This window comes from Zonotrichia leucophrys, chromosome 1 (genome assembly GCF_028769735.1).
Source record: "Zonotrichia leucophrys gambelii isolate GWCS_2022_RI chromosome 1, RI_Zleu_2.0, whole genome shotgun sequence".
Taxonomy (NCBI): Eukaryota; Metazoa; Chordata; class Aves; order Passeriformes; family Passerellidae; genus Zonotrichia; species Zonotrichia leucophrys.
In genome coordinates, this window is record NC_088169.1 from 14,253,166 (window position 1) to 14,276,390 (window position 23,225).

Sequence of the window (23,225 nt, forward strand, 5' to 3'; positions counted from 1 at the left end):
CATTTTTTAAAGTATTTTTCTCTCTGAAACCAGAATGAAAACACAAAGTGAGACTTGTAACTCCTCAACTGGAAAATAGTTAACCTGCCACGAAGTCTGTATAGTTAAAACAGAACAATCAGGTGGGCCCTAGTGACTTTACTGTCAACATGACAATTCCCCACTTCATACACACCTCTGACAATTTTATCAAGAGAAATTTCATATTTTTAAAATTCACGACAAAACTGCATTAACATGGACACTGTGAGTATCAACGAGATCAGTAAGATAAATATACTTAAATAAACTATTACGGTTGAAAAATTCAGTAAGAGACAGGGTTTACTTTATTAAATGCAACTTTATTGTTGCCATCTTTTCTTCATTTATTAAACAAACTGAATAGAATTCAGAACACGCTATTGAACAAAAGGTATAAAAGTCAACTACAAGCAATAATCCTATTTTTATACAGCAACAAATCAAATGCACAGTATTTTTTTGTTTTTGTTTTTTTGTGGTTTTTTTTTTTTGTGTGTGTGTGATCGCAGGTGATTGGCTTTAAAATAAGCTAACTGCCTGAAAGGCAAATTTCCTTTATAATTCCAGCCATAAGTCTGTGAAAGAGACTTTAAGGCAGCCCAACATCTTTATGATGTCGCATAATGTGCTGGTTCTTCTCTGAAGGCCTTCGGAAACCTTTCTTGCAATACTCACACCGGTGAGGGTAGTCTTTTGTGTGAATGGAAATCACGTGCCGTTTGAAGCCTGAGGCATCTGTAGTGCTATACTCACAGTACTCACACTGATAAACTTTCCTGCCACTGTGTGTTTTCATGTGTTTTTTCAGCTCGTTTTGTTGCCTAAAGCCCTTTCTACATCTCTTGCACCTGAATGGAAGATCCTTTGTGTGAACTGAGAGTATGTGGCGACTCAAAATGAACGGATCTGCAATTTTAAAGTCACAATGTCTGCACTGGTGCAATTTTTTACCTTTGTGAGCCGCCACGTGTTTTTTCAGTTCCGAAGGCCTGTGAAAGCCTTTATCACACATATCACACTTATGGGGATAGTCTTTTGTGTGGACTGAAATAATGTGTCGTTTCAGATCACTCGAGTTTGAGCTCTTATGGTCACAATGCAAACACTGATGCGTTTTACTTTCTTGATGCATAAGCGTATGCTGCTGCAGCTCTTTGGTATCTGAAAAAGTCTGGAAACAAATGTCACACTTGAGCGGCGTTTCCTTACTGTGTTTAGTCTTTACGTGGGTTTTCAAGTTGGAAGAGTCGGCCGATCGGTACTCGCAGTATTGGCACTGGTAGGGCTTCTCGCCAGTGTGGATCCGCATGTGCTTCTTCAGCTCCGACGGGTGGCGGAACCCTTTGCCGCACTCCACGCAAATGTGAGGAAAGTTCTTGCTGTGGACAGCCAAAAGGTGGTGACTCAGTAACCCCTGCTCTGCTGTCTCATAATCGCAGAATTTGCACTTGTGCATTTTATTAACTCCTTTGTCCCTGTGCACCATCTTGTGAGTGAATAGAGTTCCTGCGTGAGAGAAGGTTTTCCCACACTCATCGCACTCAATAAGCTTCTCTGTTTTGTTGGTCAGCTTATGACTCTCCAAGTGGTTGTGTAAACTTATTTTTTTATTCGTAGTGTAATCACAGTCTGTGCATCTGTATTTCTTCTTGGTAAGAAGGTGCTCCGGGTGGTTTTTCATGTGCCTTTTCAAGAAACCTCTGGATTTAAATTTCTTTCCACAAATCATGCAGGGATAGACTGTCAATGGATGACCATCGGGGCCAATGATTATTGCTGAAAAACAACAAAAAAACCCTTTATCAATCAATATTATACAATAACCCTACACTTCCATAAATGTCACATGTCAACAGTAAGATGAACTGTGGAGAAAGATGGGATATGTACATTTTACAATACAGATGTTCCTCACCTCAAATAATTCTGTTTTGAAGAATTCTGACTGAGTTCACACATTAAATACATGCAGAAACCAATGGCTGGTGCAAAGAACAGCAGCCAACTTGTTAAACTGAGTATCATCTAGTAAGCAAAGTACACAATCTTCTCTTTACTCTCCACAAATAGGTAGAAAAAGTTTAATGTTGAAGTTTGATCACCTACCACTGAGTACAATTCAGATGCCCTGAAACTAACACCTCCTCCTTACGCCATCTGTCACAGCTACAATCTGAAGAGGTACCAAGCAAGAATCAATAAGAACATGTTTCACATACAGAAACCTCAAAGCTTTGGAAATTATTTGCACTCATTTATTACCCTGATTTGTTTACCCTGAATTTGCCTAGGCAAGTTAAAAAAGCAGTCTTGTCCAAAAATGTCTCCAATAAGGAGAACTGACTAGCTGGAAATAGAAAAAGCTAACTTTAATTTGCACAGTTTACTAGCTTAAGCTAAACAAAACAGAACTCCTACAGTTAAGTCACAATTTGGAAAGAAACTTTTAGTATTATTTAAGGCAAGGCTACTGAAAAAAAGTTGTGTTTTTTCAACTTTATCAAACCAAATAAATATTCTGACTGTAACACAATAACAGCAGAGAACAAATTATGCCATAAAACACTTCTGTTCTCACAGATGAAAAGAAAAAAATAGGCACAAACATCAAGGCAATTTTATTTCACCATTAAAACAGGAAAGGATATAGAAGTTACACTACTGAAAATTAATATACAATGTTCAGACTTTCCAGTTACCTACCGAGCTGATACGATGAAATGCACTGTTCTACATATTTCCAATAAAGACCAAAAAAAGGGGTTTTAAAAGGCATGATTACAGAATACCATTTATCTAACACTGCCTTTTAAAGTTACATTAAACATTAAAATGGGTGTGGCAAGTTAAGGATATAGCTTTTTAACCTTTTGCTATAATACTTTTTCCTATGTCAGAGGTGGCTTCCTTTGCCATAATCTAAATCACCCATGTATTTAAAATTTGTAAAATAAAATATGCACTCATTTATACAGCAGAAGTGTTGTCAAGCAAGTAACTCTCCAAATCCCTCCTTTTACAAGACACTGCATGGATCTGTTTATTGGCAAGTGCCTGGATGAACGAGAGCCAGGCACCACATACTCACCTGTCTGATACTGTCTGGACTCAGGTCTCCTCTTCTTCTTTGGTTTTTGCTTGGCCAGCCTCCCAAGCCCAGATGACTCATCTATGTGCAAAAGAGCACTTGCAGTGCCATTCCGACTTTCGATGCCATCGTTGTTATTACCTACCAAGGTAAGGTCAAAAGTTACCTACCAACGCTGCAGGTAATCCAAGCACAAATTCTACAATGGTAGTAACAGAAACAATAAACTATCATCTGGGCATTTAATCAAACTGTAATCATGTACAGCATAAGCTGCAAAATGTCACACCATGTAACTCAGGAATTATGTTTGGTATCATGAGCATTAGCTTTGTTAACCTAATTTTGCAGGAGTACATAATGCACAGGAATTAATGGCTTTTCATTACACAGAGAATTCTCCTTCAAATGCAGCATTTTTGAATCTCTTTAGTTGCTAATTATGCCCAAAATGCTTAACATTAGTAAATAATAGCATGTCACAGTATCCACTGCCCAATATTCTTCTCAGTCCTGAAATACATTTGTGTGTGAGCTCTCATTCACTTCTGTGTCTGAATTCACCTGACTGAAGTTTGTCACACATCAAGTTTCTGAACAGGAGCTGTGATCAAAGAATCTTTCTGAACAGCCCACAAAGTGGCAAACAAAGTACACTACTTACTATTTAGACACCTGATGCTTTAGCACTTACAAATTCTTTCTACTGGGAACAAAGAGCATGCTCAGTATTGTGTAACAGAAAGAAGTAAAGAGTCTCTGCCTCACAGAGCTTTGTGCTTAATACACAAATGGTATCACTGCATGTAAAACAAACATGAAAATCACAAATACATTCAAGAAGGTAGTTATTGGCAATCAGTTTAACATTGGTGATTTAAGAGTATAAGTGAACTTTCAATAATAAATGTTGTGGTCAAGTATTTACTTGAATCAATAAAAGCCAACATTTCCTAGTGAAAGCAAAGAACACAAGACAGGAAGATTCAAGAAAGCGCAATATGCTCAACAGCTGTTCCTTTCAGAGGGTGCTGAGCATTAATATTCATGATTAATGTAAGGACACTCAGAGGCAGGCACATGTGCAGAGCCTGAAGATTCTCACCTGCATGCTGGCTCCAGTGTTCCTCTGCCATTTTCAGGCCTTCCTGCTTAACTCCTCCCTGTCCCCACCATCTCTCACCCTGTATGCTAGGCTGCTTACTGCTGACAATGCAACCACTCCACTGTTTCCCACATTCTTCAATTCTCCTTTCAATTCCATCTCACTCTTTTTAACACATTCTGCTCAATTTTCTCTCCCTCCTCCAAAACCACTGAATGTTTAGTACCCAACTTGTTTCAAGTTCACTCGATTTCATTTTTAATGCCCACTCAGAGTGGCTTAGGTAATTTCCTTCTCACTCAAGCTGGGCTCACCAGTGTATGGCCTAAGATAAGGCTCTGGGTGCACTACCATCCATCCCCCAAGTAACTTTTAAACACATATAGCTCCCTGAAATCTTGCCCTTCCTGACTTATGTCCAAGATTCCAGCCCCCACTGTATTCCCAGCACAATTCTCTGCTGGCACCATCACCACAATCCACATCATGCAGACAATGTAAGTTTTGTTCTCTACTCCACTATTTCTTTTGTTTTGTTTAGAAGGAGAAAGGGGCAAAGATGAAATTCTGATCTTAAGCTTACAAAAGTTTGGGAAACCAGTCTGTGCACCAGCTGGTGTTCACATATCAATAAAAATAGTTCTGCGCACTGGAAATACTCTCAAGGTTCTGCTACAACTTTATTATCTCCCTCCAACTTCTTTTTATTAATCAATTAATTATTGGCATTAGTGAAATCATGTGTTTATATGATCCTCTAGAAATCAAGCTAGACCTCAGTGTTGAGTGTTGCTTTTCACTGCTACACTGAATCTTACATATTACCATTTGCTTTCTTCTTTTTGCTCCCCACCCCAAAATAAAAATATTCACTTCTAGTCCCAAGCCAGCTCTCACTATGTCCTAAAACTCTGAGGAGCAGAGGTACTTGAGATTCAATTTTTTAACTGGAAGCTCATGTATTTCCCCTTTCACATCATGAAAATATGAAGGAAAATGCCAGTTAAATAGGAGCAAGAAGAAGCCTGCCTTAAAACTTCCCACTTCCTTTCTTTTTCAGGCTCATTATGCTAAGAAACCATTCTTAAACTAAAACTCTAGAAACAAACACAAAAGCACAAATACTCTAGACTACCCTCCAAAAACCAATCCCTGGTACTTTGCTGCAGTGTCACTCAAGGACAATTCTCTCCAGTATTACTTACCATAAGCTGCTGCCCAAGCTATGGGCATAAAAGTTTTAATCTCGGTGTCATCAATTTGCTGTTCGTGGGCGGCTGCAGCATCCTCTTCCCCTACAATCACCTCCATATAAACCTCATCAGCTATTTCTGCAACATCTAAGATAAAAAGAAGTTAAAAAAAAATAGGAATGCTGCACTGCTGAAAGTGAAAATCCCTGCTCCCAAAGGAAAGCCACCTACTTACTTAAGTCTTCGTCTTCATGCTGAGAATCATTGACAGTCATGTAAACCATTTTCTCCCTTGGGATACGAATGCTGCTGTTCTGATCGAGCAATCCCACTGCGTGGTCATTCTCTGGCTCGCTCTCCACAATGTCTACTGTGCCCCCTAATCAGGAAGACCAGAGCAAAATATTTTAAATACACTTCACCAAAATCTATGCTAAACCACAAAAATTCAAAGTTTGTCAACTCTTTACTATCAGACTCACAGGTTTTTACATACCACTTGAGAGAAACAACAGTCTCATGCAAAATTTCAAGTGTCAGGTTGGAGTATTCTCAAACATGTGTATTTTACCTAAATCGTCTTCTCCAGGATCTGCTTTGAATATATAGACCTTGATGACTTCTGGACAAATGCCATCCACTTTACAAGAGCCACTTTCTGACTCTGCTTCCATGGTAATTTCAGCAGAACCTTCGTGTTCTATCTTACCAGCATCATCCACTACAAAAACAAGTTATTACAATTACCCAGTCATATGCAGACAGACACATATGAAAGACATATTTATTAATTTATGACTCAAATTTGGAAGCAGTTTAAAATTAAAAAGTTGTGACAAAGAACCTACCCATTAATATTTTTTCATATCCTTGAAAACAGTGACAATAAACACAAAAATAAATTCAAGCTGTTATCCTGTAGTTAAGGTGGAAGTGCAAGAATGCTGCAATGACAGAACTGGAGGCACGAACACCGCACCAGGCAATGCTAATAAGGAAACTGTGATCTGCATCAAGATGATGGTAGGAAGAAAGTACACATAAATACTTCACTCTGTGGCATAATTTCACTAATAAGCTATTAATTGTTCTTTGCAAAAGCATTATCTGTTGCTCAACCCTGTCTCTGAGGCAAGTGGTGGCTGTCAGACCTGGTTCCCTGCAAAGCGCTGGTACTGATGCTTTTGCAGCTGCCAGGAGAGGAAACCTGAGCTCCGGGAAGAACTCCTCCCCTTTCCTCAGGCCCTCCACACCTGGGAAGGAGCACAGCGGTGAGTGCTGCCCTCCCACTGCAGGACTCCTTCCTGCAGGAGCTTGCCCTGCAGCCCTGCTGCAGCCCTGTGCACTCGTGTCCTTCCTGCAGGAGTCTGCATTGCTGCTGCAGCCCTGTGCACTCGTGTCCTTCCTGCAGGAGCCTGCATTGCTGCTGCAGCCCTGAGCACTCGTGTCCTTCCTGCAGGAGCCTGCCCTGCATCCCTGCTGCAGCCCTGTGCACTCGTGTCCTTCCTGCAGGAGTCTGCATTGCTGCTGCAGCCCTGTGCACTCCCAAACTTGGCTCTCCTGCCTCCAGAAGGGCACCCACACCACACTCCAGCCTGAGCTGCTGAAACTTGCCCAGAATCCCACATTATCCATGGCTGACAGCCAGCTTTACAAGAACACACTTGGATTTTTGAGGTATACTGTTCATGGGCACCTCCCCCAACTTACTTTACCACGAACAGGTTTTCAAGAAAAAAAATAGTAAGTATGCATTCAAGACCTTTTAAGAATCCTCCAATTTTCACAAGCCCCAGATGTTTCTTCAGTACTGAAATTATTTAAGAATTCTTAACATGAAAAAATACTTTGGTAATTTGTGACTTTACTGTAACTCCCTCAGAGTCATGCATGACTTCAGTTCATTTCAGAAAGACATGGAATTTATACTAATAGAAGTCTAAGAACTGTCCTATAAATGGTGAATAATTTTTAACTACCATGCCTAGGACATATCAAATACTTCACAAAGTATGCTTACTTTACTAGCACTCATTGAACTACCCTCATAAATAAATCATAGCTTTACTACTCAATAACTGCATTCTTAAATTTATTTTAATACATACTTTAAAAAAAGCTCAGAATGTTATTACTATTATTTTCCTGCCATGAAGCCAATAAATTAGCCTTTGAATTAGATAAACTATCACATGTTCTGTCTCACATATCAAACATAACTGTATTTAAGAACAATTTCTCAATCAGGCATCATTACTCACAAAAAATAATATAATAAAATTAAATTATAAAGCACTAACATAAATTAGTCTGTTTCTCTCCTTACCAAAAGAACAGCACAAAAAACTCAATGCCAAGATCCTGTTCAGTGGCCATGGTACAGACTGTTTCAAGCAGTAGGATGTTTAAAAAATTACTTTGTGTCACAGGACAGCATAACATCTTGTAGCTGAACCCCAAATGATTTAAAAGCAGAACCCTTAAGATGTTCTTTTGAACCACATTAACAATGTAGCTCCACAGTGTGTATATCCAGTTACTAACAGACTTCCATGACTTCTTTGTCATATCCGTGATACACCAAATGTCACTGGAACCCTGACAAAAAAGAGAACTTGCTTTTGTTCCTACACTACATTTATGTAGCTGTTCTCCCTTAACTTGGCTGTTTCCAGTGTCAGGCACATTTCCTTGGAAAGCTTTCCATCAGTGTAGACTGACTTTACACCTCTGAAGCCAAAAGGGAAGTCTGCCACCAAGATCAACTGATGCTGAACATACCCACGAGGAAGGAAAACCATGGCTGAGAGAAAACAAACCTATGTGCATGGTGTGAAACAGGCCCATTGCTTCTAACCAATCCAGAGCTTTTTACCTCCATTTATACACAGAAATATCCATTAGTAACTTGCACACAACAGAAGAATTCTAGGTCTTAAAAACATGCTCTATTCATGCTTTGAAATAACTTCTCCAAGATTCTAAGTATATTAGAATATAGTATATTCTAAGTATATTCGTATTATCCAACATAATAAAAAATTGTTATACAATTTAGAGTTTATCTCTGAATTCCCTTTATATTCAGCATTGTTGTAAAAATATAACAACTTGTTTAAATATTTTTTAACAAGAGACATTAAACTGTAAGGAAATTGATGTGTAGGAGGTATGAGGCCAACTTTTCTCATCCAAAAGGAAAAAAAAATTCACTCCTGACAGGTGGTAATACTTTAAAAACTGAAGTCCCTGATGGGCTTGAAAAGCAGTAATATTTGCAGTATAGTAACAGGTAACAGAATGAAAAATAGTGTGGAAAAAAAAAGATAAAAATCAAAGGAAGTGACAAAAAAGGTGAAAGAGAATGGGTATTATTACAGAAAGTACCATTTCCAAGGTATTTTATCCTATGGCTACACAAGCATTTATTTATACTCATTCACTGGCAGTGTTTTATGAAATTTGCTTTCTATGTAACACTTGTCCAAAGCTTCTGCATTCTCCGTGTATCTCAGTCTCACAATCTGAGAAAATTATATTCAGAAATACTGGACTGATCAATGCTTCAAGTTGGAACTCTGATGATATTAAGCTTTCATTTGAATTCATAGCCCATCAAGGGGCCCCACAAATTACCATCCATGGCTGATCTTCTTTCATATTACTCCTCTTTGACATTAACAAAAAACCAAAAAACAAACAAACAAACAAAAACCCTGTAAAACCCCAGTAACAGTAACAAACCCCCCCCAAAACCCAACCAAACCAAAGTACTTAAAAGAATTAGTTAAACTTCTAAGAGACCACTTCCTTTCAAGTAGAGACACTGAGCATTACTAAACTAATCACAAGTCACATGCTAGAAGAAAGTTCAGGCTAGCATTACTGCAGTGCTGTCATACCTTGTGCCTCCCTTTTATCAGAGATGAACTGGACACTAAAAACTTTAAATGTCTGATTTTTTTTCCTCCCTATACTAGCTGGTAGCTTTCATTCAGTAAACAAGTGCATACAGACTAAATATCAAGAGTTTAAAAAACCCAAACCAAACAAAACCCAGAAAAATTACCAGACACAGTAATGAATTTACATGAATTGCAAGAATGCAGTCTATGGTTAGTTTGCCAAAATTCTTCACAGACTTCACTGATTAGAGCAGCCTGCTCTTTGCATACTATGAGCTGCAAGAAACAAATAAGTGTGTGCTTCTCCAATGTTGCCATAATAGCTTCCATATAATGCTAGAATTGTGATTAAAAGCACAAACAGATGAGAAAGCCACAGCATATTTAAAACCTGTCTAGTCAGCACTTATAAGGAAATCAACAATAAGAGACCAACAGGTAAAAAAAGGAGTAAGGAATAAAGAATAAAGTAAAGAAATAAAAGATCCAGGCAACGGCAACAACAACAGATTCTATGTGATCTATCACAATGACAGCATTGATTTCCTAGAAAATCATTTAATTTTAAAAATCATACAATAAACTAGTAACAGCCAAAGAACAATTTTCTCCAGTATCTCTGCCCCAGTATTAAAACATGCTCAATGGCATTTTTGGGACAGAAACAAGCTCCTAAGCATTGATAATAAACTCCATACTTAAAGCCCTGTTGAGGCCAGTTTACCCACACAGAAGATAAATGTCAGGCCAAGATCCTGGTTTGCTTCAATAGAACACCTTTTGTTTAACCATGGTACTTACACTTTCCCCTACATGTTGCTTTTAGGGTATTTTTTTCTATCAGATATTTGAGGGACAGGCAGATAAAGACTTTGTACCCTTACTGTGGTTTATTCCTAATTAAGAAATGCAAATATAACTGCATTTATTTTTAATAGATTCCATAACTTTCTAAACTTTTTCTTTCCTACCATTTCTCCTCTGTGTGGGATTAATGAGGAAAATAAAAGGATTGTAAAAGATAAAATTCACTTAAGCACAGACACCTTCCACCTTTTTCAAATACCACTGTTTATTGCTAAAAAGCACACCAAAACAAACAACCAAAGGAAAAATCTATCTACACCAGTTAAACAGGTCTTAAAAATGTGTAAATGGAGTAATTAAACAAAAATCATCTATTTTATCAGCCTTTGCTCCCAAATGGTTCTCTAAGCTGCTAAAAAAATGTGTATCATGGGACACTTGTCTGCTTATAAAATAAACAACCCTATTTAAGCATTCTTAATGAAAAAAGCCATTTTCTCTAAAAGAGATTAAAAGCATTGTTTTCCCCTGACTTTGTTCAGTTATTTGTGGCAGCAACATCTACTTCACTCAACAGCAGACAATCCCTGGTCCACTGAAGAAGCTATTTTTTACCATACACTTATTTCTTGAATGGCAAAGCAGGTTTCCTAACCTTTGAGAAAAAGAGCAATCTGCTCTATTTTCATTTGAATTCACTGCTTTTACATGTGAGGACATCCCATGCACCTAAAGGTCCCTACAGGGCAGTGATCCAGCAGAGGGGCAATTCCTGAGCTCCCAGCTGGGATCCAACACTGGGTCCTTCCTGTGCTCTGCCCTGGCACAAACCAGCCTGAGCTCTGACATCCCTCAGCCCAAGGTAATTCTGATTTCCATCACCTCTCAGGGCAACCTCTGAGCAGCCTGAGCTGCAGCAGCTGCTGATGCCACTCCAGTGGTCAGACAGAGAGAGGCATGGCAAGTTCTAGCTCTGAGAAAAAAATGTGATTTCCTGCATCTTTAGCAACCTCCAGGGGAAAAGAGGGAGATATTTATGCTAAAAAAGCAATTGAAAGCATTTTGCTTTCTTGACTTGAAGTCTACTGGATGGCCCTAAGGAAAAGCATGAACCCCAATGGTTTGGTACATCAGATCCATTGCTTTCAACCTAAACATCCAACAAGGATGAAAAAAGATTGATTTTCAGAGGCCTGGCTTCAGACAAAACAAACAAGAGACATGTCTAAGCCAGAGAAAAGCAAAGGGATGGATGGATGGATGGATGGATGGATGGATGGATGGATGGATGGATGGATGGATGGATGGATGGATGGACATAACACAGCTCCCATTTTTGCAAATATTTATATTCTTAAAGCTGCAGTTTAAGCTTTGTGAGGCTGCCCTTCACTCTTTCCAGACTCCTCTTGTCAAAATTTTGTCCCTCACTATTTTTACTGCAGTAAGAGTATATCAGGATACATATTTTCATCTTACAGGATCAGTTAATGCCAGAGGACGTGTCTACCATTGCCAAACAGAATGAAATCAGACCAAAAAAAAATTAATTTCCATTTCCATCTTATTGCCAGGCACAGGGCACTGCTTTCCTGGGTTAGTCAATGTAGGATGTTTGTTTTGTTTTGACAAACACCAGTTCATCTCACCACTACTGCTTCACTCAGGGAGAAATGGTTTTCCAAGCTACCAAATAATTGGTACCAGTGTGAGTCACAGCACAATTTATACTTTCCTGACCCAACTCATGAACTGGCTTGTTATGGAACATGCAAAAGAAAAAAAAAAACTTATCAAACCTCCTTTCATCTTTTTCAAGCCACTAACTGGTAGGTTTGCATTCTCAGTTGAATGAATATCTGATTCTGCTCTGCTCTAAGTGCCCCCAGTCTACCATGGAATAAAAATGAATCTTGAGGGCAAAGACAAAGTATCCAAGAAAAAAAATAACTACATCAAAAAGTAACTGGTGATGTAAAGCAGTGCCAAGAAGCATTGCCTTGAAAATGAAGACAGCAAAGTCATATTAATGCCAAAGCTAAATTAAATCTAACTGGGAAAAGAAGTATTAAAATACTGAGCTCATTGAAGCAAAGTCAGAGAATGAAACCCATGGGAACTGTACCCTTTGAAAAGACAAACCAGTCTGAAACCAACAAAAAAGGTAGACACACAACATTTAAAAAATGTACACACAGATTAGTCATTCTAGATCACATGTATTCAGGATAAAGCTAAGAAAATGACCTTAAGAAAATATATCTATACTCAGCTCATTAGGAACAAAAATGGAAAAGAGCCACAAAACAGCAAAAAGCAAAAAGATTGTGTCAATAGCTTCCACTGAAGAAAACAGATGGAGAAACCTACAACAGGAAGAACAGGAAGTGTCATCCCCTGCTTTTCAAGTGCCTATCTAAAAGAAGACAGGCAAAGGCATTCTGGAGAACAGTCTAGCTCACAGATCTGGGAAGCAGAAACATTTGACTACTGTAATGGCAGACAAGATTACATTCCAACATCTGCCCCTGCAGTTCAGGGAGTTTTGCCAGAATTAAACACAAATTTACAAGTTAGGATGAAAAACCCAAAATTGGATTGGCTGATGTTACTATCTTTCAGAAAACTCAGTTTAACTGAAGAACTGAGACAGGCATCAGATCAATGAACACATACACTGCTGATGCAAACAAAAAATAATAAAAAATTAATTCAAATCATATTTTTCATACAACAAAGAGACTGTTTGGCAAGACAGCCTTTACTTGATGGAAAAGCACTAGACTGCCTTCACAACCAGAAGAACTTGTTAAGCAGGCTTTAAACACAGTAGGTGGTAGTAGGGACTTCCCTTTAAAATGAACTGTACAACATTAAACACAAGTAGAATGCATATTTTGCAGCATAACAATAAATGCTGGCTTATTTAAGGTTCTGAATCTCAACAAAGCACATTGCAAGAGACATTTAATTATAAATAAAGCATGAAACTGCAGAAATACTTGACTGAAGATGGAGAATACCCCAGCACAAGTGAACAACTGAATTTCTGTGCCTCCTGCCAGTCACCACCAGTTGACAACTGGTACATCTAAGAAGCTTTCCCAGCTAGGCAGGGACCATCCAAAGTGGCCTCTACCAAGACATTCTGTGCTTGTTCAGCCACTGTGCCATGAACAGGACACACATGCACCCATCCCTCTGCACCTACACAGCATGGTTTGCCAAGGGCCCCATGGCAGCAGCCCCACAGGCCCTGCTCTGCTGCAGCAGCAAAACCTGCACAGGAGGGGGGAGCAGAGACCCCTCGAGAGCTCCAGCCAAGGACATGGGAGAGGGAAGGATCACCACCACAATCAGGTCTCAATTATCCATTGGCAGATTATCCAGTCTGTTGTCTACTATGCAGCAGGTTCAGAAGCATTTGAGCTGTTTTCATCAGATTTAACTTGGGTCCAGAATCAGAAAGTTTTATCTGTACCACACCAGACAAGAGTGCATTTATCAGTCTGGATCAATACAATTTCAGAACAGATCCCCTGACCTGTTTCACCTCAGTACAATCCTGCAGTTTAATTTACAATATTTTGTGTGATCCATATTTTGCATTATCCCATTTCATTGTTTTCCCAGATAATAGAGAATTAACTGTACCTCATATAAACTCAAAACATGGCTGCAACAAGGTTACTCAAGGAACTCAAGAGATGATAAATTAAGAAATGCAGTGATCCTAGGTAAGGAGAAGCAACATTAAAATTTGTAAGTACAGAATATAAAATTAAAACAAGTTATTATACATTTCAAAAATATGTCCAAAAGTAAAGAAGGGGAAAAAAGGGAAAAAAAAAAAGAAAAAAGGTAACTGAAGCAAAGCACGAAGTACACCTCAAAAACGAAATCATTTAACACCACACAAAACTGAAGTGCCTGAAAGGGCAATTAAACAAACCAACCTAACAAGGCTTTTCTATTTCTACAATAAATAAATGTTCAGCATGACACTGTGATGTTCCCAGGTGCTGCACTGAGTAATCACTAGAATAAGCAACATACTTAGAGTAAACTCTAGTTGACACAAATGGATATCCTCAGTAGAAAAAGGATTGATGATATGCTCTATTTTTCTTCACCCTCTATTTAAGGCTTTTGAAATACAATTCAAGGGATTGTGCCACTGCTCCTAAGAGAGATTAAGATATTCACTTGCCAGCTATGAGCAGCAATAGCTACTCTTTGTTACCTGCATACCTCTGTCCTTTGTTTAATCAAGAGAAGAAATCACATCCTAACAGCAAAGAAAACCATATTGCTGTCTGTATCCACAATAAATGGAGTGCAAGAGGTGAGGGCTTAGCAAAAAAACAAGACAAGTATTGGATTTTCAGAAACCACGGGTTTTTACTCTTTCTTTTCCATGAAATATTTTTGTTTCCTAATGTCTTGATAGTCATCATAGTAACCTGCACGTATAAGCATTTTTAAGCATGGTCACATTAATTTTCTTTCAGTTCTTATCATGTACATGGCATTTAGTTTACTAGAATTCTTTCTCTTTTGTTCATATGCTATAAATTGCTACAGAAAAAATTTGCATTTGCCGGTATTTCTCTCCAATAGCTTCACCAGAGCTTTTAGCTGGTACATGCTCCTAAAAATCCCTCCATGTGAGTACACTTGTGAGATCTACATAAAAAATATTGAAACTCTGCTTTGGGTACTGTCTTAAGCCCTCCCTCAGATATTTCAAGCCCATATCATAAGAACTTTGATGGCTTTCCCCAAACACTTACAGGAAATCATAAGGTAATCATCACAGTTGCCCTTCTCATCTTGATGTTCCACAGGGATTCCATTGGCATCAATCACTGCCTCTGATGCACAGTCTGCCACCAAGACTTCCTCAGAAACAACATCTGTTCCCAGAGTATCAGTGACAATATCTGCTTCTTCAACGTTATCATGAACCACGTGTTCCACGTGTCCAACCTCAGGCACATGCATTGACTCAGTTGTCAGCACGTGCTCTGGTATAGACATTGTCTCTGCTGTTATGTCAGAAGCTAAAACGTCATCTGGGACAGTGCAATGAGCCAAAGAAACCTCTTCAGCCACGTCTGTGTCCAGCACCTGCTCAGGAATGATGACTGTTTCAGACACATCTGGCTCGTCCATGATGTCTGGGCACTGAACATCCTCGATAACAACATCCTCAATGACATCCTGGATCACCACAGAGTCTGGGTCATCAGGAACAAAGTTATGCACAGTTATATCTGAGTCCACCACATCTGAAACAAACACTGTTTCCTGGACTTCCACAACAATCTGATCTCCATCCATATGTGCTGCATCAGCTCCTGAAAAACACAATTAAAATAGCACTTAAATTGTAACACTGTCTCATAAGAGGTGCTTAATGATTGAAATTACTTCTGTTTTCACTTCAACTCTCACACTATGCTGCACTTTAGTAAAACAAGCATAACAGCATATGAACTATTAAGACAGGCAGATAAAGCAAGTCCTCAGTAGATGTTAACATAATTAAGATGAACAAGATTTTCTCTCCTCAAAAAGATTTGCAATTTTTAGACTCTCCCCCAACACCCAAACAACTATTACTTGACTGAAAGAACAGTAGCTCATTCATATTGCTGTGAGTGATAAAAACAACCCAAACTCAAAAGCCACTACTCCATACAAAAGCATTGATGCAGCACAGCACTTCTAAGCAAAGGCAGAATAAACAGCAGTCAATTGCATCAAATGTGAACACTCTTATCTATGTATTATCTCCTTACAGACCTGTTGGATCAAAAAATGCATTTGGCTCATGTGGCTGCAATTCAAGCCCATCTTCATCCATGGCCTTTAACTCTCATCAGTCACAGTGTCTGTAGAAGACAAAGAAGAAAGGTTATTTCACTGTATATGGTGAAGAAGGTTGCCTCTGTCTGTGCATGGAAAAGTTGATGTTTTGGGTGCATGGAAGTTAACACACAGCACCTCATGACTTTAAGATGAATTGGACTTTACTCGGGGTCCCTCAGTGTGGGATTCCAGCAGTAACACCCTGGATGACCAAACACCCACGGTTTGAACTAGAGAGTGAGGTCCAACACTTTGGGTCCATTTTTCTCAAAACCCTATGGCTTCACAAACACAGAAGCAGCTCATAAAGGAATGTGAAAATATAATTTTCTTATAATCTTAAAAAAAAATTAAGACAAAGCTGAGAGATATTCCTGTGAGAACCTTAATCCAACATATTCCCACTCAAGGAACTCAAGTCCCTATTGGATGGGAAGGAATACAGAGCTGTGAAATCATTAAGGCTCAATATGATAAATTAAACACAGAGAGCTCATTATCTGAAATGCACACCAGTTCTGATGTCCTCATGTTCATTCTTGGACAGTCAGGAAGAGTTCACTCTTATGTCACTTCAGGAACTGAAATCATCCATGTAAACTGCTTCCAGAGCATAACATCAAATGTTTTAAAACCTAGATCTGCAAATATTTTCAAAACTTTTGTCATAAGACAAAGTACCGTAAGTATCACAAGTTAGTTCTCAAAAATCACCAAATGTCATGTTCTACACCAAAACTTTTGAACAGCATGTCAACATTTCAATGCATATTGACTCAGGATTTCAGTCTTCTTAATGAAAGAATGAAACAAACCCACAAAGTTAAAACACTTGCAAAAATGTCAAATTGCAATGTAAATTCTGCTGCTCAGTTATGTGCATTACAGGACCAGGCAAACCTAGTTAGGTAAAATGCAGTCTAACATAAACTTGTACCACTGCCTTGCACTGAAGTCCAACTACTTTCCTACATGCAGAACGAGCAAAAGGCAACTGAATGTTGCTTCATGTTTCTGCTTGTGTTTCTGTACAAATGGAAATGTTCTTTTTCTTCCTCCAAACATTTCTCACAGTCACAAGCAGAAAGCTCCCCAATTCTGTGATACTTTCAAAAGAGACAGACAAAACATCAAGATTCTACCCAAGGTTTCCATAAGAACCTTTCCAAATGACATCAACTAACATTTACATTCATTAAGGCTTTATCAGGGAAACTGCTATACAAAAGAAAAAAATTAACTAGTCCAAAACACAAATCTAAACCCATAATCTAGAACAAATATTTTCTAAACTTGCTCCACTTTTTAGCTCAAATTTTCTCAACTCTTCACCTCTGGAACTCTCTTTTGGGGTATTGTCCAGCCTCCAGTGCAGTCACTCGGGCCTTCTCTTTTACAGAAGGTGAGGGAGAAATATAGCCAGACATGGAACTGGAAGAAAAATAGTAGAACACTAATAATTTTCCAAGGTGTTCAGTATTTGTGTGATGCTCAGTTGGAAGGGCTCTGTATTCAAAAGACAGCTGTGCTAACAAGCCATTGTGGTATCCAACTGGACATAAATTGTCTCAGTTATTCTGTCAAGCACTTCCAACAGAAGTGCCCACCATGAAGAGGAACAGCCCTTCACCCAATGCTTTTTTCCAGAACCAAGAGCAGAAGAAAAGTCTTTCAGCCTCAGATGCAAGAAATAGCTTGACTGATGGCAATCAACTTCTGCCATGCCACAGAAACAAGAAGAGTAACAAAATCCCACACAGTAATTCCAGCAAGAATTATTCATACCCAAACTGCTTTCCTCCCATCTATTTGGTATGCACCCATCCAGTCTACTACCAATGTCCTTCCTATTCACCTTGTCATATTTTCTGTGCTGCCTTCACTGTTCATTTTCTTCTCTTCTGTTGCTTCTTTCCCAACTTTTGGGGTGCCTGCACCAATATCTTGTTCATTACCTCACCTGCTCATTTCATCCCTCCATCTTCTAAGTGCAGTACCCTCCCATCACTCACACAAACCTCTGCTACTCAGCAATTTGCAGCAAAGATTGTATCTGAAATTAGGAGGGTATTTTTGGTAGGAGGCAAAGGGGTACTAAGGGTTGGCAGGAGTAAAACTGCCTCTCTCCTCAGACTGCAGACACACAGGAAGATGGAGCTGTCTGTCCTGATCTCTGGGGAAAGTTCAGATGCCCTTTGTGGCTGTGCTGAGGGCTGTGTTATCATGCACACCAGCCTGCCATCTGCTGCGACCTGAGCAGCCTGAAGTGTCACTTCAGCACCTGAAGAATTGGCATTCATTTCCTCTGCTCCTGCTCTCACCACCTACCTGACCACTGCACCACAAATTCCTACTCCTTATGATTCATGCCTGTGCTTTCTCTATCCTATCTGCTCCCTAAATTCCTCACATCACTAAGTGAGGCAGTCCTTCACTGTCCTTCTGTCTGTCCTCTTCACCCATGAGATGCAGAGGTCTCCATCACTACTTCCCAGCCTCCTGTAAGTGCCCACTGACACCATCTCTTCCCTGTTTTTCTTGTTTTCTGGATTCCAGGCAACAGATTCTAAACCCAGAATATCCCTGTGGTGTTCAGGAGCTGCAGTTTCACAGCAATGACAGCCCAGCACATCACAAAATTCTGGCCTCTTCTGCACTGGTCAGGTCTTCTTAGCTACACAGGCAAAATGTGCTCACAACAAAGGCTCAGGCTCCAACAAACCAAAGACACTTCCTGGCACATGGCTTTGAAGTCTGAGTCTTAAAAAGGCAACCAACATTTGCTTTGGGGCTTGTTCCAGAGTAGAAAGAATTTCAATGCTTTCTCTTTTTTCCTCTTTTTTTCCCCCTCTTACTAAATAATGTTTCTCAAAATGCACTTTAGCATACCCACCCAGCCAACTCCTACCCCTGTGCAGGACCATGAAGAGTTTGGAAGTGCTCCACAAGGGCACAGGCCCCACATCCACAGAAATTTGCTGCAAAAAGATGACCAAAAGAGGATGCAGGCACTTAAAACAGGAATTAACTGAACTATCAGAAATAATAAGGGTCCAAATCACAACCTGCAATCCAAAAAGGCATAAAGTAACTTGTTTACGGCTGAGGCAAAAAAAAATACAAAAATATTCTTGAAAACACTTCAGAGTTTGAGCATTCTAACCAGGAGATGAGAAAACAGGGTCTCTTCCTGCTTGCTCTTCTGAGCAGAGGGTGAGCACAAGATGCAGCCACACAAAGGCAGGAACACCACAGGGCTCTGAACCTGTAGCAGCAGCTCTGTGACACCAGAAATACCAGAGCTGCTCCTTGCAAGCACCACAGAGAACAAACACCTTCAATGCCCTGGCAAGAACTTCAAACTCTGTGGTACCATAAAGGCCAGGAAGCAATTCCAGCTGTTCACTGCTCTGCAAGATCTCAAGAAGGACAGAAACTCCTCTCAGTCCTTCCAAAACATTCTAGATGACATTTACCTCAGGACATGGTTCTGGCATCAAAGCCAACAGAATCAATTTTTCAGTTCCATCTTGGGAACCCAAATTCTCAAAGGAAAGCTGGTGCCCAGCCATGTCCCTACACTTGGTCCTTCTCAACTGTGTGACTGTGTGTCTCTTTGTTCAAATCTCAGAAATTCTCATAACACTCTTCTACCACTGGGACAAAAAAAATCAGAGGCACCCAAAATCAGGTTTTATAACCTCTGAAAAGAACTAAACACCTACACCCCTTTTACTTGGCTTGGGTCCATGCCAGCTTCACATGGATCAAGAACTAATACAACTCTGTAATACACTTAATTCTGTCCATACAGTTAGTTTTTACAAACTCATTTTTACCTATTTACTCAGAGATTTGGCTGGTTTTGGCTTTATGGAAGTCAAGGTAACATTTTCAAGTGGAAGGACAGATGGAAAATTACATATTAATGGAAGAAATGGTATTACTACATCAGCAATAATCTTCCAAAATAAAAACAAACATGAGAACAATCAAGTCAAGAAAAGCAATGCAGACAGTGTGCTGCCATGTTACAGATCCTTGACTCAACAGACCTACGAAGGTAATCAAGATGAAATAAAATGAAATAGACAAGCTGCCATGTTCTAAAGAAGGAGCAACTTTAAAAATAGAATAGAATAGAGTTCTTTAAAAGAGGTTTAAATATTCTGCAGAAGGTGTTTCTCTGCTCTCGCCGAAAAAATGGAAAAAAGGAAAATGGGGAAAAAGGAAAAGGAGAAAAAAGGAAAACTTCAGAAAAGCCATTCTTGTGAAAAAGAAATACATAGCGTATGTACTTGCCTACTGCTAATTTTCAGTAGGGCCATACACCAAATACCCAAGCAGCAAAACTCTTACAAAGCAAGCCATAAAGCAGCAAAATTCCCCACGTGCGAGCGCTGGCCCCTACCCACGCGGGGATGAGTGAGTGCACAGCCACAGCCTCGCTCCACGCCATTAAAAGCTGCGGCACGCCTGGCATGTCCCACTTGGGTCAGAGCCCCGAGCAGCGAGGCTCGGCCGAGCTCCTGAGGCGGCTCCGGGCTCAGTCCCCGCCGCCGCTGCAGTGTCACAGCTCGCCTGACGTGACCCACTTGTGGCAAACGCAGGGCACGCACACACACACGCTGTCCTCAGGAATGGCAAAAAAACCCCTACGCTCCCTAGAGGATTTCATTCCTGCCTTGAAAATAACCCCCGTTATCACTAGGTGGAGAAACAGAAGAATAAAAACGACGTGTGAAAACGACGTTGTAACAATGTGATCATTCAGCTGCTAATTTCTTGACGCATCTCCCTCGGTTTTGGCAGGGGAATCGGTGCTGATGTTCCCACTGCGGTTCCGTAAAAAAAACAAAACACCTCAAGTCATTCCCCTCTTTGTTGTAGTTCAGTGGTGGGGTATCTGCAGAAACCGGTTAAAGAAAAGGGTTTTCTCCAGATTTCACTGGAATGTTGTGCGCCAGACGACAATAATTCCAAAGGAAATAAGCTAATTCTAAACGAAACCTAAATTAGGGAAATGACCGATCCCAGGCGCACCTTTGAACCAGCACCAAGGGGGCCCCAAGGGATTAGGGGGCTGCTTACAGGGCGAGTGGGCGAAGGCGGCTGACGGGAGAGCTCCCGGCGCTGCCGAGCCCGCGCCGCCCGAATCCCCGGCAGGAGGAGAGGAAGGAGATGGCGGGGCAGGAGAGGATCCGGCCGGCAGCCCCGGCGCGGCCGCGCAGGGAGCGGCGGCGAGCCGGAACGCGCCTCGCTCCGCTGCGCCTGGCAGTGTGGCAGCGGGAGGCGGGGAGGGTGTGGAGGCTGCGGGCGGTCCCTGCCGGAGCCCCGAGGCTCCCCCGCCCCGCCCGGCCCAGCCCGGCCCGGCCCGCGCGGGGCCCCGGCTGTGCGAGCGATTAATTCAAGATGGCGCCGGCGCCCTCCGCCCCCCCCCCGCGCGCCGCCATTTTGTCTCCTCCTCCAGACACCTCCGAGCCCCCCCCGGCCGGGCCCGCGGCCCCTCACCGGCCCCACTCGCCTCCCCCCGGGCCCGCAGCCACCCACCTTCACTCCGCGTTCCTCACGCCACCTCCCCCGCCGCCCCGGGCCGCGCCGGGCGTGCGGGAGCCGCCGGCGCAGAGCCCGCGGCCCTCTCCTGTGGCGGAGCCCTGGCGCGGCCTAGCTGCGGCCTCCTCGCGGCCTGCGCCGCGGCCTGTGCGGGCAGGGGGAGGCCCGGGCCGGGCGGGCGGCAGGGCCCGGCCCGCGGCTCTTACCGTGCGGGTGGCGGGCGGCGGCGCTCGCTCGGCGCGGCCTCTCTCAGCGCGACTGGGCCGAGCGCGGCGGCGGCGGCGGCGGCTGCGGCGGGGCGGGCGGGCGGGCGGGAGGGGAGGGAGGGGCCGAGCTCGGAGCTGAGTGGAAGCGGCCAAGCTCCCCGGGCCGGGCCCGCCGTCAGCACGTCACGTCACTGCCCGAGAGAGCCCAGGAGCAGGCGGAAGGGAGCGCGCCGCCACCGCCGCCTCGGGCCGCTCGCCCGCCCGCCCGCGGGGGCCGGTGCGGCCGAGCGGGCCGGGGGCCTGTGCGGGGCGGGCGAGGCGGCGGTCGGGGCGGCGGGGCGGGGGCGGCGCGGCGGCGCTCGGTCCCGCGGCTCCTCCTGCCGCCGCCTCCGCCGCGGCTCGGCCGCGCCGCGTCGCCCGGGGCTCGGCGTGCGCCCGCGGAGCGCAGCGGTGCCCCGGGACCCCCTCCCCGCCCGACCCCTCCATACCGGGCGAGCCCCCCCCGCGCGCCGCCAGGCCCGCGGCCCGGCCCGGCCCCGGAGTGCGGGCCGGAGGCTCCGCGGCCCCGCCGCGGGCTTGGATTCGGGTGTGCGCGGCGGGGAGCGGATTTTAGGGCGCGGGGACTCCGCGCTGGGGTGGACGCGGGCCGAGGGCCGCGGGTGGAGCGGCCTCGGGTCACCCCGGCGCGGGGCGCGGCTGCCGGCGGGAATCGCCGGGAACAAGAAGGAGCGCGGAAAGCAGCGGGGTGCGGTGCCGGGCCCCCGGTCCCCACGGAGAACACGGACGGCTCTCCGCGGGGGCCACTGGCACTCACGTAACAGCAGAATCGGGGTGGTGGGAGGTGGTGGTTCGCATTTTGGGGACTATGGAAAATTGGACGTAATTTGGCCTTGGAACCTAAGGCCTGTCTAGAGTTGTTGTCTCATCTTTGTCGTAATAGTTAATAAGTTTTTTTTTTTTTTCAGGAAAGAGTTGGTCCTGATCCATGAAAGATGCACCCTAAAGTTTTCGAGGCATTAGAAATTAGGTGGGTAACCTCATGGATATGAGGAGATACCTTCAAATTGGTTGCATAATTGTGGGGCCAGGCCTTAAGGAGGTTTCTTAAAGAGGCGTTTTTAACGTTTAAAGGAAACTGGAAGGAAATTGGCTGTTGCACTTATCAAATGATGCAAATGTGACTTATCTGGCTGAGAACAGCGAATGTGTTGTGTTTATATTGCCAGTCAGCCTCTGGTTCAGCTTTGACTCCACTTTAATTTTATGCACTAGTCTTTTCTATCATAGCACACAGGCATAAAATATAAATTGGGCGGTTCTTGGAGTTTATTTCAGTACAGTGTTTGATAAACATGCATCCTGCAAACTTTAACGGTGTGGTGTGGGCTGACCTTGGCTGGATGCCAGGCACCCACCAAAGCTGATCTGTCATCCGCCTTCGCAGCTGGACAGGGAAGAGAAAATGTAGCA

At 42.6% G+C, this 23,225-nt stretch overlaps 1 protein-coding gene across 4 annotated transcripts; it reads right to left on the reverse strand.

Annotated features, from left to right (window-relative positions):
* Positions 1–326: 326 nt before the first annotated feature.
* ZFX (zinc finger protein X-linked) lies at positions 327–21,880 on the reverse strand. 4 transcript variants are annotated; one of them, XM_064707089.1, is made up of 8 exons: positions 21,088–21,240; positions 15,931–16,019; positions 14,916–15,482; positions 5,982–6,131; positions 5,646–5,789; positions 5,423–5,557; positions 3,113–3,253; positions 327–1,800 (listed from the first exon to the last, which is right to left on the reverse strand). In XM_064707089.1, the coding sequence occupies exons 2-8, from the start codon at positions 15,989–15,991 to the stop codon at positions 614–616; spliced, it is 2,385 nt and encodes a 794-aa protein (XP_064563159.1). In that variant the 5' UTR covers positions 15,992–16,019; positions 21,088–21,240; the 3' UTR covers positions 327–613. The 4 variants fall into 4 exon arrangements, with proteins under 4 accessions (XP_064563159.1, XP_064563152.1, XP_064563164.1 ...); XM_064707082.1 differs by lacking the exon at positions 21,088–21,240 and adding an exon at positions 21,756–21,880 and having other exon boundaries at positions 466–1,800; XM_064707094.1 differs by lacking the exon at positions 21,088–21,240 and adding an exon at positions 21,547–21,655 and having other exon boundaries at positions 466–1,800.
* Between the last annotated feature and the right edge of the window lie 1,345 nt (positions 21,881–23,225).